A 19,001-nucleotide genomic window follows, 5' to 3' on the forward strand; every position below is an offset into this window, starting at 1 on the left:
TGGGGTGAGAGAAAGTAATTAAAATAATGTGTGTGTGAAATTACAGTTAAAAAATAGAACTGTTTCTGTTGTCCAGGGCAAAGGTTGGTGAGCTTCTCCCTCACGTATCTTCTCAAAAGATACATCTTCAATATGCCAAAGCAAAGGAGGCAGATGGCAGGTATATATATTCCTTTCTGCAGTCAAATCTGATGCGACAGTCATACTTACATTGGCATTTGGGGCGGGTTGCTCTGCCAAGTTAAGCAGAACTTGGATCAGAGTAAGTGTAGGAAGGGTTGCATCCGAACATTGAAACATTTGAGGATTGAAAATTTTACTTATTGCCGTTATTTCTGTCCTGCTTTCCAGGATACAAGTCCACAATAAACAACATTATTAAAAACTCATCATGAGCCTTTCCAAGGCAGCTGATGGTATAACAGTCCTCCAGTGGGGAGGGAATAATCCAGCCTGAGCAGACTGAGGTGGTATTCGCCTGTCTCCCGCTCTCTCCTGGAATCCCTCCCACAGGACAGCTGATGGAAGAAAGGCCCACCTTTTTTCTGCTGAAGTTTTAAAATCAACTACCAATGTGATATGACATGTTTCTTTTCCTTTAAGGGACAACAAAACAAAAAACATGTGTTTCCAGAATTAATTTTACCTCTTGTTTTTATCCCTTATTAGAGCAGAGGGAAAAGGTGCAAAAAGCGTTTGTTCTCGCCCCTCCATCTCCTTTATTTCAGATTTGCTAACCTCTGCTAATAACTTAGTATCTATAGAGAGAACATGAAATCACTGCCCCCTGCCCCATTATTGTTCAGTTCATCTGGACTTTGCATGTGATTAAATTTTATATAGCCAAACTTAAGCAACTATAATTTGTTTAGTCCATAAAGGGTGTGCTAATTTGAAAGTTATTATTTCTTGTTAGAAGGAATTTGCATCTTTAATAGTCCCCCCATCAAATATGGGAAGGTAGAATACAATATTTCTTACCACAGTTTTTAAAAAGACTTTAAACCTCGATACTCACCAATACTGGTTGTTCCTTGGTTTTTTTAAAGATGGATTTTATTTGACAACTGGTTTCGATTGTCAGTTGTTGAGAGAAAAAGTGTTATAATCTAGCTCTATAAGGGGATCTTTGCTATTGCTAGATAACAAACTGGAAGAAAACCCATCTTTAAATTTTGTCTGAATCGCATTTGAGACAAGATGCTTATAAACAGAATAGCATTAAAATTAATAGGAGCCCCTTCCACAAAAGTTCTGGGAACCATTTGGCTCCATGAGTCTCTGTAGTAAGAGTTAATAGTATCTGAAAAAAGGTGCATGGGATTATTTCCAGACTTAGTCACACTTAAAGTAAACACACTGAAATCAATGGGTTTTTAACTAATAATAATTAATTAATAATCAATAATTAACCATTAGTCATGATCCGACCTATATTGCAAAAATTGGTTACCAGATACCAGCAAAAGAATAATTTGTCCTTATTTAGTAAAGTGTTTTTAAATGAGTAACAGCCTATAGCCCTGGGAATTTTGAGGACTGAATCTGAAGTGTCTATGATGATTTCTCTTTCTAGATACAAAGAAGCCGTCTTGGCTTACGCAAATGCCAAGCAGTGGGACAGCGTCATCCGGCTATATTTGGATCACCTTAATAATCCAGAGAAGGCTGTTAGCATTGTCAGGGAGACGCAGTCACTTGAGGGAGCCAAGATGGTAGCCAGGTAACTGCAGCTATAGAAACTAGTTTTCAGACTTTTAAGAGAGTTCTAATTCTGTAGAATTGGTCAGATTATATATGTGCAAAACCCAATCTCTACAATTTGCTTTTAAAATATTTTGTTTGACTCTTTTCAAATGAGAGAGGCCATAAAAACATTTTTTAAAACAATAATAGAAAAGAGCCCCTAGCTTTTGGAAAGTTTTTTTAAAAAAAAATAAAATCCATTTCAAACAATTCTGATGGAGAGTCTGAACTTTAAGAGTATTAATTCATTTTGACATGTACCAACCCCATTTAACTTTTATTTTAATGTTTGCTTTCTAGTTGTAGTAACAAAAGCAAAAGCAAACTTTTAATGATTCTATGATAAAATTTTATGTACATCTTTATATGCAGTTTACATTGATTTTGTTTTGTTCTCTTTTGATATTATGACTAATTTCAAGAATAGAATATGGAATTTTTTTCATATTTTTTTCTGAAAGTGCTGGATACAATTTTGTATCTAGTTTTCCTGCAGAAATACATTTCAGGACTAATTTTATCTCTCCAAATGGAGTATTTCACCTTCCACCCCAAATCAGAGATGGAGAACCTGGGCTTTCAGCTGTGAATGGGCTCCCAGTTCCCATCAGCCCCAACCAGCATGGCCAGTGATCAGGAATAATGAGAGTTGTAGTCTAGTAACATTTGGAGGTCACCATCCCTGCCTTAGATGAAGCACCATGGAACACGACAACAAGGGGTTGAGAAGGAGCCTGGAGGTGTTCCATAATTCAACCTCCTTTCTACAGAGCCACCAGCATGGCTGCAAACTTAAAATCTAGGGATCTGGAGTTGCCTAGTCGACCTTATCCATCATACTTGCCATCTGAGACATTGCCAACCATACATATGTATCCTTGGCATGTTTCTGGTGACTGTAGCCAGAAACATGCCAAGGATACATATGTATAGTTGGCAATGTCTCAGATGGCAAGTATGATGGATAAGGTCGACTAGGCAACTCCAGCTAGCAATAGTGCCTGGCATGATTGAGCTGCTCGTGTTCTTCAACATCAACTTCGTTGGACTGGTCATGTTGTTTGGATGCCTGATTATCGTCTTCCAAAGCAACTACTCCATTCCGAACTTAAAAATGGAAAGTGTAATGCTGGTGGTCCACAAAAGAGGTTTAAACACTCCCTCAAGGAAAATGTAGTATAAACACGGACAGTTGGGAAATACTAGCCTGCGAGCACTCCAGTTGGAAAACAGCCTTTACCAAAGGTGTCATGGGCTTTGAAAACGCTCGAACTCAGAACAAAAGGGAGAAACAAGCTAAGAGGAAGGCACACTTGCCAAACCCTCACCATGATCAACTCCTGCCCAGAAACCTATGTCCCCACTGTGGAAGGACGTGTGGATCCAGAATTGGCCTCCACAGTCACTTAATGGACTCACTGTTATGATCATATTCATGGAAGACAATCTTACACGGCTATGAGTGATAACCAAATAAAGATTACTATTTGGGGGGGCTGAATAGGAACCAACTCATGCAACTGCTTGCCTGACTCCTAATGAGCTTGCAAGCGTACAGAATCTCTGCACCTGCTCTCCTCATAGCACTGGTGGGAGCAAGATCATGCCCTTGGTTTTTAAAATAGTATGGAAGCCTATGAACAAGGCCTGTCTTATTTTGTTAAAGCATTGTACAGCATCTGGTGTTTTTTTTAAACATGTTACTAATAAATAATAATGATGTAGTAGGCTCAGAGATATGATTGTTGAAAATCTTCCCTGAAGAGTAAGCTTAAGGCAGCTTACAATTGGTTATGGGTGTAATGAGAAATGCTGCTTCAGTGTTAAAAATACTGTGGATGCTCCTGCAAATCATTTCATGGATTCTGTTCATTATACTTCAAAATAGTATAACAGATTTGTTAATTTGCTTTAGATTCTTTCTGCAATTGGGTGACTATGGTTCTGCTATCCAGTTTTTGGTGATGTCCAAGTGTAACAATGAAGCTTTCTCGCTGGCCCAGCAGCACAATAAGATGGAGATCTATGCTGATATAATTAGTGAGTATTGCAGCCTCTTGGATATTGTTTACCACTGGAAAAACACCGCTAGTGCAATCCTATACATGTCTAATCAGAAGCAGGGGCAACCCAGTCGGTTGGGTGGGATACAAATAATGAAATTATTATTGTAAGAAAGTCCTATTAAGTTTCTCCCCCCACCCCACCCCATCTGTTGCAGGTTCTGAGGACACCACTAACGAAGATTACCAAAGCATTGCCTTATATTTTGAAGGAGAGAAAAAACATTTTCAGGCGGGCAGATTCTTTCTTCTGTGTGGTCAATATGCACGGGTTAGTATACAAACTTGCTGAGTCAGACTAAGGGCCAACCTAGACGGGACATGGGAGATCTATGCTCTTCCAACATCATTTTCTTTGCTTTGAAAATAACTGCATTGGGTCTAATTTAGATCAGAACTGAAATGCTGGGAATGGAAGACAGGTGCCTGTAAAAAAATTTGTCCATGCCTAATAGCAGCTTACGGACACAGGTGGTGCTGTGGGTTAAACCACAGAGCCTAGGGCTTCCGATCAGAAGGTTGGTGGTTCGAATCCCCGCGGCGGGGTGAGCTCCCGTTGTTTGATCCCAGCTCCTGCCAACCTAGCAGTTCGAAAGCACATTGAAGTGCAAGTAGATGAATAGGTACCACTCTGGCGGGAAGGTAAACGGCATTTCCGTGTGCTGCTCTTGTTCACCAGAAGCAGCTTAGTCATGCTGGCCACATGACCCTGAAGCTGTATGCCGGCTCCCTCAGCCAATAAAGTGAGATGAGCGCTGCAACTCCAGAGTTGTCCGCAACTGGACCTAATAGTCAGGGATCCCTTTACCTTTAATAGCAGCTTACAGATATTTAAAGGAAGTAGTCAAGGCAGGGAGTGGAAGGAAGAAAGACATAGGACTCCTCCACTATCTTCTCCCGATAATTTCATTCAATACTGCTCCCAGTTCCACACTTCTCATTAGCCCTGTTCTGCACATTTCACGTGTTATTCTGGCTAAAAAATGACACTTGTTTGCCAGGATGGAGAGAGAGGTGTGTCTGACCACACCTGCTTTTGCCACACTTGCCATTGATACGTGGACTTGGGCAAGATTTAGGCAATACATTAGCACCAAAGCTTCCTAGACAACTGTTTAGGAGAGCACAAAATGCTGCTGTATTGTGTGTATTATCCAGTTAAGAACCTGAACTTCTTTCATGAAGTAGAGACATTGAGGAATTAGGCTGATGCTGTGTTTTGGGGGCATATCTAGATCTCCTGGCCATTTTTAAAACTACCAACCTAGTCAGCCAATTGGTTAACATTAATTTCTAGCTTTTGAAGCACTTAGTAACATAAGGTGCATTCTCATTAGAAATGCAGGTGATTTGAAGAGTAATTTGTTTGTAGAGAAATACTCAGATATAAGGCATTAAATGCTGTAAGTGGTTTTTTTTCCAGGCATTAAAGCACTTTCTGAAAAATCCAAATGCGGATGATACTATGGCTATAGAAATGGCAATAGAAACGGTAAGAAACATCATTTAGGAAGGGGAGGATTCTTCCTTTTACCAGAAACTCAGTATCATTGCTATAATTGATTAAGCAGAGAACCAATGCCAGACTATTTGTTTTATATTTATTTTACAGCATGTCTTTTACTTTTCTTCCAAAATTGGAACCCTTTACTTATTATGTTAAATATCCTCTACTTTAGACCCTTCAGTGTGGTATAATTACTTGTAAATAACAGATTTGTAGGCCTAGGATACCAAATTATTTGTGGCTTGACTGTGTAAGTGTTGTTCATTTCACATAAAAGAACCTTTCTTTCCCTACAGTGTGTTGTGTTACTCCATTCACATTTTATTTTCAATAGGTTGGACAGGCTAAAGATGAAGCTTTGACCAATCAGCTTATAAATCACCTTATGGGAGAGAGTGATGGAATACCAAAGGTACTAAATTCCAAATATAGACCTATGTTTAATATAATTGTTACTCTGTTAGTTAGTTTTTTTATGGCCTCTGGTCTAGATTTTCAAACTCAGATCCTATCTGCACTATACATTTAAAGCAGTACCATACCACTTTAAACAGTTGTGGCTTCCCCAAAAGAATCCTGGGCAGTGTAGTTTCTACAGAATGCTGGGAGTTGTTAGTGGGCCACTATTCTCCGCACATAACTACAATTCCCAAAGCCACTTGGGAAGAGGAATTAATTGTTAAACATCTTTGACAATTGGCAAACCTAGATTTGCCTTAATGAAATGGGTGTAGAGTGGCCCTAGTTTCAGGGTAGCAATTTACCTGTACGGACTGTTGCTTTTTTTGTCTGTTTCTGAGAGACTGACTGTGTCCAGACTGCATTAGATCTGAGTATGACTCCTGAATTTTGCCTATAATCTGTGGTTCGTTGGCAGAGAAATTGGAATAAAAGCCTATGACAAGGAGGCAGGGGAAGCCTGGCAAATTGTATAAGAACTGAGCTGCTGGCAGTATACCAAAAGCTAGTTTCCTTAAAAATATTCTCTATGCTAAGACTGATGTTGGGTCTGGTTTCATTTTGCTGTGTATTTGTCATCGCTGCACATTTCTTCCTCTTACATAAAATTGGGATGGGAAATGCTTTGGAACCAAATCCATTTTTAATAGTAGACATAGTTTTACCTCATGTAATCATGCTCATTACTTTATATAACAAGTTTTATTTGGAATAGTTCTATTTTCTCATTTAAAACCTTTGTTCTTCTAACTGCTTTACTGCATCTGCCATAGTCTCTTTCTGTGAGTAATTTTTTTTTACTTTAACCAATCATAGCTGCTATTTAACTTTTTGTTTTTAAAATAATTTATAAGCCTGCCTCCTTTAGTATATGCACTTACTCAAGTGTAAAACCCATTGAACTCAATGCATAGGACTGTGCTGTAAAAGACAAGACTCTACACTCATTGTTTGCATCATTTGTGGAAAATAACTTGCAGCATTTCTGAACCCCTATCCCACAACATTTTAGGATAATTTATAATGCTGGGGTTGTGCTGGCTTAACTAGTTTTCAACCCAGAACATATCCACAATATCTAAACTATTTCAATCAGTATTAGCTAGATAACAGAGGAATATTAACTAATGTATTCTGTAGTAACTGCACTAATGCATAGTGTAATAACAGCATGCTACAGTGTTCTAATACCATTTATGGCTTAACTTTTCCAATTTAAACATAAATGTTTGTCATAAACTGATTTGATAGAAAGAAACTGAAAATTCTTATTTTATGTTTGGAAACTTTAAAGACAAATGCTTATTTCTTTTATAAAAAAAAAACTATTACAAAAAGTTGCAACCTGAAGATAATCTAAAAATGGGAGGGAAAGCTGAATTATTATTTTTTTAAAGCTATCAATAAAATATTTTTTCAGCTGAGATAATTTCAGCTGACTGATTTTTATTGTGTATTGCAAAATAACACTTTAACCCTGTGGAAATGTTCAGATCCTATGCATGTATGGGAAGCTGTTCTACAAACTAGCTCAGTAGTGTAAAAAAATTGTGGAACCAAGGCTTTCCATATGCACACAGAAAACCTGGGCAAACCAGGCTGTGCTTAAAGCTCAGCAGCTCCTCAACAGTTCTGCCTGAAGTATGGTTAAGATGCATGTGTGGATAAATAGACACTGTCTTCTCTTACTCATCTGTTTCCTTGCTCTGATAAAGGAAGCCAAGTATCTGTTTCGGCTGTACATGGCACTAAAGCAATACCGAGAAGCTGCCCGGACAGCTATAATAATTGCCAGAGAAGAACAGTGTGCAGGTAAGGCACTTATGCTTCCAGCAGTCTGCGATGTTCGTGCACTTCTGTTTTGTTTGGAGCAACAAATATGACAAACGACAAGAACAGGAGGGCGAATGAAGGGGAAGGAGATGACAGTGTGAAGCACCTTCAGTGCATTGCCTTTTCTCTGCAGAAGCTAGAACTGGCATGGGGTTGAGATTTGTACCTTGATTCTCATTTTCTCCCTGCGCTACAGCATTTCTTACTGCTTGCGTTACCTTATATAAGATGCCTTATATGCTGGCAGTTACTAATACAGGCTTGCTAAATTTACTTAAATCAGCTGAAACGAAGAGAAGCTGGAATATAAGGGGGCACAGCATCCTTCTGAAATCTAATTAGTATTTTTTGTCATTTATTTATTTAAAAAAGGAAACTACCGAAATGCCCATGATGTTCTCTTCAGTATGTATTCGGAGCTGAAAACCCAGAAAATCAAAATACCGTCTGAGATGGCTACAAACCTTATGATTCTACACAGCTATATTTTAGTAAAGGTAAAGCCTTGAAAATATTTATGAAAACTTGTGAAAAATGAAATGCATATTGCCCACCACTGCCTTTTCCTAATAGCTCAAGCGGATTCCTGATCACTTTGGGAAAATGTTCTAAGGAAAATGCTTCATTGTTTAGCTCCAAAGTTCTCAAAGGGCCTGTGTGTGTGTGTGTGTGTGTGTGTGTGAGAGAGAGAGAGAGAGGGGGGGGCACCACATGGCTGGAAAGACCTTCAAGATTGCAACTGTTTAGCTTTGCAAATAACTCACATTTCTTTCTCAGATTCACGTTAAATGTGGTGACCATTTGAAGGGAGCACGTATGCTCATTCGTGTGGCCAACAACATCAGCAAGTTTCCATCTCGTAAGTGTTAACTATACTTGGAAGTGGCACCTGCTGTTCTCAATCTTGCATCCCCAGACATGGTTGGACTACAACTCCCATCAACCCTGGTCACTGGTCCTGGTAGCTATAGAGATTATGGGAGTTGTAGTCCCATGACATCTGGGGACTCAAGGTTGAGAAAAGCTGCATTATGTAGACCAGCTGTTAATGGGGGTTATTACTTCCTCTTTGTGTCATATAATTGATCAGATGACCAGAGAGGAGACGATTGGCTTCCCTGTCAGGGCACTGGATGGGCAGAGAGGCTAAACCTCTGCCAACTCCAGCAGTGTGTCTACTTCAACTTTTCTGTTTGCTGCCACCATCACAATTGATGTGGTCTTGAGTGGGGAGCAGAAAACTTGTTTGGGGGCCTATACCAGACCGCCAGGCCAGGGGTTAACCATCGCTGCTTTAGGAATTACTCCCCGTTAGTGAATTGCCCAGAGGCATGTAACTGAAATTCAAGCATTGGTAGAGATGGTGCTGGAGCAAGTGGAACTTCAGTTTTACCCAACGAAACATTTCTTACGTTCTTAGAATAATTGCATGAATTTACTAGAAATATACGCAGCTAATTGATGCCAGCTGTTGGGTGTCGTTGCTATTACTATCCCTTCCCATGTGTTTTTTTCTAAAATTCAGGAAAGTCAAATCAATTAGCAGCTATCTGGAAAGTTCTAACTGGAAGCCAAAAACAAAGGACCAAAGCCCAAGGCTTTCTATCGCCATTGGAAATAAAATTATTGCCATTGTTCTTCTTGTAGACATTGTGCCCATCCTGACTTCAACAGTAATTGAATGTCACAGAGCAGGACTGAAGAAGTCAGCATTTAGTTTTGCTGCAATGTTGATGAGACCAGAGTACCGTAATAAAATAGATCTGAAATACAAAAAGAAGATTGAAGCCATGGTTAGGTGAGTTGTATTACTCTGTGTAACTGAAGTTTGGAAATGCATTGATAAAAGTTAGCTTGAGAGTATAGTGTATTGTGGCAGTACTCAAAAACTACAATTTGATGCACACTTACTTTGGAGTAAGTCCTATGAAATGCAGTAGAACTTACTTTTAAGTAAATATGCATTGGTATTGGCTGTTAAGCAGAGTTATCCACAACCACAAATTTTAGTCTGTGCCCCAACCCTGCAAGCAACACATGTAATAATATTACATGCAAAAGCAGGATCCAGGAGACATTTCAATTGTTTTGTTACATATCAACCTGATTTATTTGAAGACAGCACTCTACAAAGGTTTGATGATGTTGCCAAACCACCATATATGAAAATAAGTACCTTTGACTGCACACCCCCTCCAACAAGTAGCATTGACTTCTTTAGATATTTGAGGGTAGCCTCACCTGTGTATAATGCCACCTATGCAGAAGTTTTAATAATTATTTCCTGAGTTTTGCAGAAACCAATGTCAAAAATATGTTTCATAAGTACTATTGTTCCAGAGGCAGCTAATAATTACAGTAATAACTGTAAGGCAAAGCCAGTCTGCTGAATTGTCATCTGGTTGGGAGGATAAAGGCACTGTGGCTCTCCAGATGTTGCTGGATTATTGGAGTTGTAGTCCAAGTCTAATCTTGGCTTCCTGCAGACTCTGGTTCATATGCAACATAAAGCTAGCCTCTGGTTTGTTTCCTCCAGCCTGGCAAGGGAGCAGAGGAGGAACAAGTTTGGAACTTTTGAGCTACATACACCAGCATGCTGCTTATTTGCATTAAGCATCTTTCATTAGTTATTCACATTTATCATTAGCAGAGCTAAGCCTCTGTAAACTAGGAAAGCACTTCTGCTATCCTCTTAGATTAAAAAAACCCCTGACCGTCTTTGTTAAAATGTCTTTATGGAATTTCTTTCTTTCTACTAACAGACGACCTGACACAGCCGAAGCGGAAGAGCCCACCACCCCATGTCCCTACTGTGAATTCTTGCTGCCTGAATGTGAGCTTCTCTGTCCTGGCTGTAAAAACAACCTCCCATACTGCATTGCCACAGTAAGTATCATTTGAATATAATAGAAGGTGTAACTATTCTTACTTTAAATTTCTAATGCTGAAACTGAAAAATCCTATTATTTGAAACTGGTTCACACTATTTCACACTTATTTGTTTCCACTCTGCAAAATCTCAGAATTTTCTTGCTTTTGAATGTTACTTTTAGATTTTTGCACCCTTTGGTGCCCCCCCCAGCTACATGTCATTGGTTTAGAAACAAGTCACTTGCAGCATATGCACCCAATGGCCCCTGTCCACTATAGGTTGCTGCAGAGCAATTTGGAATATGAAATGAAATAAATTTTATTACGGTCGAAGACCAGCTCTGCAATTTGGAATATTTTCCACCAGGTTTAATCACCCGCTTTGTTTTAGGGACGACATATGGTAAAAGATGACTGGACTGTGTGCCCCCACTGTGACTTCCCCGCCCTGTATTCAGCATTCAGAAAGTAAGTTGGAATCTTTTTCTAAGTTGGAATCTATTACTTAAATGCCAAATACATTTACCATGATCCTCAAAGCAAACCAGACTAGATCGATTCAATATATACATGAGATTTGCAACCAATCATCTGTCAAGTTTATTTTGAATTAAAAATTGAACTTCAGCTTTCCTCACCTCTGAAACTCTTGGCCTTGCACACCTCTTTTGTACCACTGTGTACACTAGATTTCCCTTCAGCTAGGTGGCACCATAACCTATGCCATCCCTGCTTAGCCAAAGAAAATCTGCCCTTCAGGTAGGCACCAACCATACTTTTTCCTTTTCTGCTCTGACTTCTCATTATATCAGTTCTTTAAGCCAGTGTTTTTCAACCACTGTTCCGTGGCACACTGGTGTGCCGCGGGATGTTGCCTGGTGTGCCGTGGGAAAAATTGTGTTTATTTGATTCCTATTCAAGAGAATTACTTTATATATAGTCAATATAGGCACAGAGTTAAATTTTTTAACATTTTCTAATGGTGGTGTGCCTCGTGATTTTTTTCATGAAACAAGTGTGCCTTTGCGCAAAAAAGGTTGAAAAACACTGCTTTAAGCCAACATAAAGCACCATTACTTTCTCAAAGACCCCCCTTTCCTTTCCTAGGCCGCTTTTTGTATAAGTCCTCCCTGCCCTGCCCTGCCCTGCCCCTCCCTTCTCTAGGATCATTGTATTCCAGCCAAATAGAGAGAACTTGTCTGCCAGAGGTTCCATCACAAAATTCCATAGCACATTACAGTTAGGACTGAGTTGAAAGTGTTTGTGTGTCTGAGAGTTCTTCATTAACATTTCAATATGTATTGACTGGCTAGGATCATGTCCAAGAAGCATTCATTTCCTTTATTCTAAACCAACTTTATTTGCCCTCAGTGAAGTCAGCATGTGGTCAAAATTTACTGCATACATAACTTTGTGGCATCTTAAATGATCCTTGGTTGGCTGGGATAACTCTAGGGCAGTGTTTTTCAACCTTTTTTGGGCAAAGGCACACTTGTTTCATGAAAAAAATCACGAGGCACACCACCATTAGAAAATGTTTAAAAAAGTTAAAAAATTTAACTCTGTGCCTATATTGACTATATATAAAGTAATTTTTCAATTTTTCCCACGGCACACCAGGCAACATCTCGCGGCACACTAGTGTGCCGCGGAACAGTGGTTGAAAAACACTGCTCTAGGGAAACAGGGCAAGACTCTAGCCATTTGCAGTGGAATGGGGAAAACAATGCATATAAACATATTTGAGAAGTTGCAAATTTGCATGTATGACGGGTTTGTCCACTTCCTGGCCAAACACTTTTAATTTTGAAAATTGAAATGGGCATATATTTAACACAACCCTAGGAATATTTCTGAACATTTAACTTGACTTGTACGACTAGTATTACAAGTTCTGGGGATCATCTGATAAAGGCAAACAGCCTTTTTTTAGTGCCTGATCTCCCAGAGTATTCTGGACTTCATGTTAGGACACTGAACTGACTAGGAACAGTCCATTTGTTCACTGCATTTTTGTGATTGGTGAAATTAGGAATCTATTCCTGTTTGGCACATTCCAAGTGGTGAAGCCTGACAACATGGGCAGCGATACTTTTTAAGGGTATGCAGCCTCATGTACCTTCAGCATCAGCAAAGCACTTGGACAAAGAGAATCCCTTCCTCCATTGCCCCAAGGGGCCAAAATTATTCACCTGTAAGACCAGGCAAACTCCGGCCCTCCAGATGTTTGGGACTACAATTCCCATCATCCCTAGCTAACAGAACCAGTGGTCAGGGATGATGGGAATTGTAGTCCCAAACATCTGGAGGGCCGGAGTTTGCCTATGCCTGTGTAAGACAGACACAAACTATTTTTTACCAGTATAAAATAAGCAAAATGACAGGGCACCCTGTATTAGGCATGTTGTGAAAATGTGTCTTTCTTAAACAGCTTGTTACAGTATGAAAGCACATGTCCCATGTGTTCAGAAAAAGTTGAGATTATGAGCCTTAAGAAAACTGCTGACTGTACACCATACCTCAAGCCTGAAGTGGAGCAATGATTGTAATTGGGTAAGTGTTTCAACCTTGAGTCTCATTTCCAGAACTTTATAGCATCTTATGGACTAAATTTTTATTTAGTTCATGTCTAACGGAGCAGGTGTCTAGTTTCTCTGGCAGTGATGAAGAGATGTGGTTCTTGTTGACTTCCTCATTGATGACCTATATAATCACTGAGCCACCAAAATTTAAAAAAATGCAAATGTGGCATAGGTTTAAAATGAGTGCACTGGGAAGTTAGGAATCCTAGGGCTCTATTTGCTTCTTTTCAACCATCAGGTTGCAGTTACTTCTGAAATGGCAGCAGCCTGTGTTTCATATGGCACAGGACACCTCTAGGCAGGATGTTTTTAGATCTTACTGCCAATGGCAGCTGGGTGAAAGGCTATGAATGTAGTAGTGCAGTGCTGTCCGCATCATGTTGATTTGGTGGGGAAGGAATGCAGAGAAACCCGCAAGAGCCATCAAAGAGGTGATGTGATTACAGAATCATAGAGTTGGGTTGCTAAGGGCATTAGTCCAACACACTGCAACACAAGAATCTCAAAAATTGAATATTGACTACTTTTAAATGCTAAAAACATTAGGTAGTTTGTGGTCTTATATAGCACTGAGGGGAATTGTATAGGAGAGTTTGTTGAAATAATGTAGAAACATATAATTTTAAGTTTGCAACTTGTTCTCATTTTTCCAGGACGTTGAATTTATATAGTTTGCAACATTTCATGTTTTTAGCTACCAGACTGGTGTTCTCTAACACAAAATGTTCAGTTAGAACATCTGTGTTTATTTTCAGGAGATAGTGGCCAGCCAAATGCTGCAGCGCTAGAGGATGCTTCAAAACTCCCAGTTGGTATGGCTATGCTTGAAATTATTTTATAGTTTATCAGATCTGTGAAACTGTAAATATTTCTTTTATAGAAATTTTGTACTATGGCCTTTTTGGTTTACAATAAATTTTTAATGTTAAAAATTAGTCTTAAATCTATGTAGCTGGCAAGATTTCTTGAACGGCAGGGGCAGGGTGGAAGTACAGACAAGTTTGATTATTTAGGCCAGGGCCTAAACCCCAGTTGGCGTAAGATATGACAAGTAAAAAAGAAACATTGGTTAAAAATATGAAATTAGTTTTATTGCAACTTTTACACATTACTGTGTTCTCATAATGTACAAAAGAGATCAATCTATATACTATATATTATATATACAGGAATTGACAACATAGCTATTTTTAAAAAGAATCAGCTTTGCACAACAAACAGGCCAGTGTTTATTTTTTCTAGATGTTGCTAACTAAGTCACTGCACATACAAAGCAGTAGACAGAGAATGCATTTAGACCTATTTATTCAGTATATTACAATTTTGTCATTTGTGTAGTAACTATAAAATGACTAAGCTTGTTTTATCAACACGCCCAGCATAAAGTAACAGTTGCATAGCTGGTTAGGAGGACTTGTCAGCACTGAACCATTTATTTAGACTTCTTCTTTGCTTTCCCCTTTTTAACATCTCTGTTCATTTTTGGTTGCTTAGCAGTCTTGGTTGTCTTCTGCAGAAAAGAAAAATCAGTTTTTAAGTCAGATGGAAATATTTCGGTCCCAAGGAATACTAACACATTTTCAGGTCTCTAAAAGCACTAGGGCTGGGCAATATGGTTTTCAGCATTGTGATATATCAGCAGCTAAATGCTGCTATACCATAATGTCTGAAATGTATCGGCTGCTTCTTCCTCCCCCACCATAGGGGAGGAAGCAGCAGCCAGATACATTGCCTAGCCCTTCAGCTGAGCAAGCCGGCTTCCTTTACCATACAAGCTGGAGGGTAGGGGGCTTCTTTAAGATGCTCTATGTTGCCTCATGAGCAGGTGGGGGGGCAGTCTCTTTCCTCCTGGTTGGTCACTTGGAAGTTGTGGGACTGGGGGCTGATGCAGCGGAGGTGGGGCGGCGCGCCGCTTCCACAGCCCCCTTTTAAGCTGCAGAGCAAAAAGGCAGCCGGTCGCGCACGGCAGCCCCACGAACCACCTTTTTGCTCTGTGGCTCAAAAGGGAGCCGCGGTCCGACAACGGAGTGCGCCATGTGGCGCTCCGTCGTTGGGCTGCTCCGGGGCGACGGAGCGAGTGGCGACGCATGGGGGTGGCAAGTGGCGGCCCCTCCTGCCACTCTCCACACGCCGCTCGCTCCGTTGCCCCGGGAGCAGCAGCGCTGCACAGACAGGGTGCCGGGGCTCCCCTTGGGGAGTGGTCGCCGCTTGTCACCCCCTTCCCCTGACACCCGGGGCGTACTGCACACCCCTGGCAGCTGCCTTCATCCAAGTGGGTGTGCTGTGTCTTTACCCTAGTCAATCACCCTGGGAGTAAAGACGCAATCCACCCTCCCAGGCAAAATCAGCAAGGTGGCAGTAGCCAAGGTAGAGCCTGTAAGGCTTTGGTCACAGGGTTTCCCTCCGCCTTTGCATGGGCAGCCTACCTCTTCCTCCCAGGAGAAGAAGCCCACCCACCGAGGGGCACGCAGCTGCCTGTGCCCCAGTAAGGGGGAGGGCCTTCATCAACCAAGAAGCAGACTTCAACTTGCCAGTTTTCAGAGATGTTATAATACTAGTTTGCTTTCAGTGAGACAAACCACAACGCTTGTAGGTTTTAGATGTACTGTAAACTATTACCCCTGGTTTACCATGATATGCAAATAAGGCCACTACTACATTTACTCAGCAGATGTTGTGGGGAACCAACCCTTCCATGGAAATAATACACACAGTGTGCAGTGGAACTGCATTCCATGTGTCTGTCGAGAAATGCAAAGGTCCAAGATAACTGCTATTTCCCACTTGCAAATCTTCCCTGAATAGTCTGTATGGATTATTAATTTTCACATAACATTTTCCACACGTACACCTCCAGAGGAATAATTCCAAAAGCTCTTGTGGAAAGCAAACATTCAAAGGCTACCCTCAGCTTCCAACATTATATAAACATATGACAGTATCAGGCTCTAATTTGTTTTCCTGCTATGAATAAGTCATCTGTTGCAAGCCAAAGTGTGTGGGGTTGTTGTTGTTTTTTACTAAGGATTTAAGAATCAAGGTGTCTGAACACTTTTGGCCCAAACTTCAGACAAATCACTGGTGTAAACAAGAACACACACTGGCAGATCACAGAAGCCTTGTGCAAATCAGTCCCTGGTTTTATTAAACCTTTAAAGGTGGTTTGATTTTCCCTGGCGTTTTAACTGCCCTGTCAGCCAAAAAATGTTACCTTAATCATTGCATCATTTTCAATAGTCTCTTGCTCGTTCTCAGATGGGATTTCTTCAGCTTCCAGTTCTTCATCCACCGACGATCCTGCTCGTCGATTCGCCTTATGCACCACTTGCAGAGAATATGGTGTAAGGTGTGCCTCTTTGTTGTAGGCTCGTGTGAAAGCAGATTTAACCTGTACACAGTAAAGGAAAGATCTGGAGTGAGGCACTGAAGTTTCCCTGTGGCCACTTACCAGCTGTGAGCAGTGGTTTTGAAGAATCATTCTGGGGAATTCAGGAGTACCTTAGGGGCAATAATAGCAGACAAGGTTTTCTGAAAAGACAACTTTTCCATTACTGCTGATCTTTTCAAGTAATGTGCAAATGCAGAAGGCAGGTGTTTGCCAGCCTTCACTCAGTTCACGTGAAGTAATGAGTCCAACAACCCTGAACACCATGCCTTGGAATCCTCTGCAACACACAGCGGTTGCATGAGAAGATGGAATGAAAATAGGAAGCATGTTTGAAAAGCACTGTGTTACGTTAGCTAGGACGCATCATCCCCCAGTAAAACAAAACAAGGGTAGAACATTTTGAAGAGAAAGGGAGATTTCCATTTTCATTGAGAGGAGGAGGAGGAAAAAGGTCAAGGAGAGCAGTCCAATGTCAAGAACAATTCCTCAGGATAAAAATCATTCATGAGGTGTTTATCTGACCTGGGGTGGATCCAAAGCTAAAGTTGTTGGAGTTGAGCTACACTGCCCATTTCCATTCTGTCAAAACTCTCTCCCTTCTTTCTCAGCCATAAATCTCCTATGTGCACAGCAGTCAGACTTGGAAAAAGGTCCCATTTATGGCTAGGGCAGGGCTAACCCTCCCACCACAATTGGACTTTTTGTAAGCCTAATTGTTGTGTGCAGTGGAGAGATTGTGGGCTGGACCCTAAACGTGCTGTGAGCCACATCCAACCCATGGGCCAGTATTTCCTCATCCTTGAAAGGAAATAAGAATAAACAGTCACTTTTAGGAGGCTCCCAAATACTGACAAACTGGCCTAAGTATCTGAACATGTGAGCTCTAACCCACAGAAACTGAACCTTGCCTAATCTTCCTTAGGCCTTTCTGCTCGCTCTTTCTTTACCTGCAAGGGCGTCTCATATGTATCAGCCAAACCCAAAGAATCCCATATGGCAAATCTAGTTGACTTCTGAAGCAGTTGATTAACTGGCCCACCTACAACCTTATCTGTTCTGCTCTGAGCTTACTTGAAGAACAAGATCTAAACATTCTTAAAAAAAACCCCACTGCTTATATAATCAGCCTAGCGACTAATACCATGCAAAGGCACTGACTTCAGCTAGCTGAGTGCCTTTGTATGTAAGGAGAAAGATGAACTATACATTCCCTGGTTAGTATGGAAGGCACCTTGAAGCAAGTGGATAACTCCCTATATGGTTTAGGCTGGGGGACGTGACCCTCTCTGCCTTTGATTCTCCCTTCACATCTGCTAGAAGGAATATTCGCAGTAAGTAACCTGTGTTCCCAGTTGTCATGCAGGAGGCACAGACGGTTAAATACCCCAATGACTCATGCCTAGACAGTGCGAGGAAAGTTAACTCACTCATTTCCAGATGCCTCTTAAGGTAAATGACCCCTGGACGGTTAAGTCCAGTCGAATTAGACTACGGGGTGCAGCGCTTATCTCGCTGCAGGGCAAAGGAGCTGGCGTTTGTCCACAGACAGCTTTCCGGGTTATGTGGCCAGCATGACTAAACCGCTTCTGGCACCACAGAACACCGTGACGAGTGCCAGAGCACATGAAAACGCAGTTTACCTTCCTGCTGCAGTGGTAACTATTTATCTATTTGCACTGGTATGCTTTCAAACTGCTAGGTTAGCAGGTGCTGCGACAGAGCAACAGGAGCTCACCCCGTCATGTGGATTTGAACCACCAACTTTATGATCAGCAAAGTCAAGAGGCTCGGTGGTTCAGGCCACCCGCATCCCAAGGATGCCTCCTACATGCACCAGACGCAACATTCACAGCAAACACCCGACGTTCCGTCTTGAAATAGGTTACAGGAAGAAAACGTATGAGAATCCTATTTAAGGGAGCCTTAAAATGTTTTTGGCAGACAGCAATCCGTTAGAGCAACTAACCTTGGAATCGACTTTAGAAAATTCACTAGGTTTGCCTCCCCAACTGGTTACTTCCATTATGCTTTCAACATCTTCCTTCATCAAGCAGTAAGTGTCCATAAATGCTACAGCATCCTGCACTCCATCTGTTCCCAGGCTAGTCAAAGGTTTCACAATTGCATCTCGTAAGTATGACAAATAGTCCAGATTTACTGCACTCTTGCTTGCATGTGTCCTATAGGGAGGGAGAAGAAGCATTAAGTGGGTTTCCCCCTAAAGCCTTTCTGAAGGCAGGGAGGGCTCATGCTCTGCAAACTGGCAATCTCAGGTCCCATCGCTGCCATACTCCAGTGAACATCACTCAGTGGGTTGAGGTACAACCATACTTCCAGACTGGTATAAAGCAAATGTAAGTTCATCTGAAGGACAAAACAGAGGCAGGAGGGCGTGCTTAGCATGTTGGAAAGTACCTATGTGCCAAGCAGCTCAAGGGACTACCAATAAAGGTGAGGAGTCATGCAGCAGGACCTTCCACCTAAAGAATACTCTCTAAACCAGAATTGTTCTGCCCAAAGGACACCCAAAATACTATGAAGCTTGCCATTGT

At 41.1% G+C, this 19,001-nt stretch overlaps 2 protein-coding genes across 8 annotated transcripts in view; one reads left to right on the top strand and one right to left on the bottom strand.

The window, feature by feature from the left end:
• Positions 1-14,004, top strand: part of WDR19 (WD repeat domain 19) — a 34,857-nt gene extending 20,853 nt beyond the window's left edge. For 5 of the 6 annotated variants that reach the window (XM_033160558.1, XM_033160563.1, XM_033160560.1 and 2 more), the window contains 14 exons: positions 77-160; positions 1,577-1,723; positions 3,662-3,786; positions 3,968-4,080; positions 5,233-5,301; positions 5,651-5,728; positions 7,491-7,587; positions 7,981-8,105; positions 8,386-8,467; positions 9,256-9,406; positions 10,371-10,494; positions 10,871-10,947; positions 12,911-13,027; positions 13,812-14,004. In XM_033160558.1, the coding sequence (XP_033016449.1) occupies positions 77-160; positions 1,577-1,723; positions 3,662-3,786; positions 3,968-4,080; positions 5,233-5,301; positions 5,651-5,728; positions 7,491-7,587; positions 7,981-8,105; positions 8,386-8,467; positions 9,256-9,406; positions 10,371-10,494; positions 10,871-10,947; positions 12,911-13,022 (1,384 nt within the window). In that variant the 3' untranslated portion in view covers positions 13,023-13,027; positions 13,812-14,004. Of the gene's footprint in view, positions 1-76; positions 161-1,576; positions 1,724-3,661; positions 3,787-3,967; positions 4,081-5,232; positions 5,302-5,650; positions 5,729-7,490; positions 7,588-7,980; positions 8,106-8,385; positions 8,468-9,255; positions 9,407-10,370; positions 10,495-10,870; positions 10,948-12,910; positions 13,033-13,811 lie in introns of all 6 variants that reach the window. The other variant, XM_033160559.1, reaches the window with a different exon arrangement.
• A 440-nt stretch (positions 14,005-14,444) lies between these two features.
• Positions 14,445-19,001, bottom strand: part of RFC1 (replication factor C subunit 1) — a 43,378-nt gene continuing 38,821 nt past the window's right edge. For both annotated transcript variants that reach the window (XM_033160566.1, XM_033160565.1), the window contains 3 exons: positions 18,416-18,629; positions 16,273-16,449; positions 14,445-14,571 (listed from right to left, as the gene is read on the bottom strand). In XM_033160566.1, the coding sequence (XP_033016457.1) occupies positions 14,494-14,571; positions 16,273-16,449; positions 18,416-18,629 (469 nt within the window). In that variant the 3' untranslated portion in view covers positions 14,445-14,493. The remainder of the gene's footprint in view (positions 14,572-16,272; positions 16,450-18,415; positions 18,630-19,001) is intronic.

This window comes from Lacerta agilis, chromosome 9 (assembly GCF_009819535.1).
Source record: "Lacerta agilis isolate rLacAgi1 chromosome 9, rLacAgi1.pri, whole genome shotgun sequence".
Lineage (NCBI taxonomy): Eukaryota > Metazoa > Chordata > Lepidosauria > Squamata > Lacertidae > Lacerta > Lacerta agilis.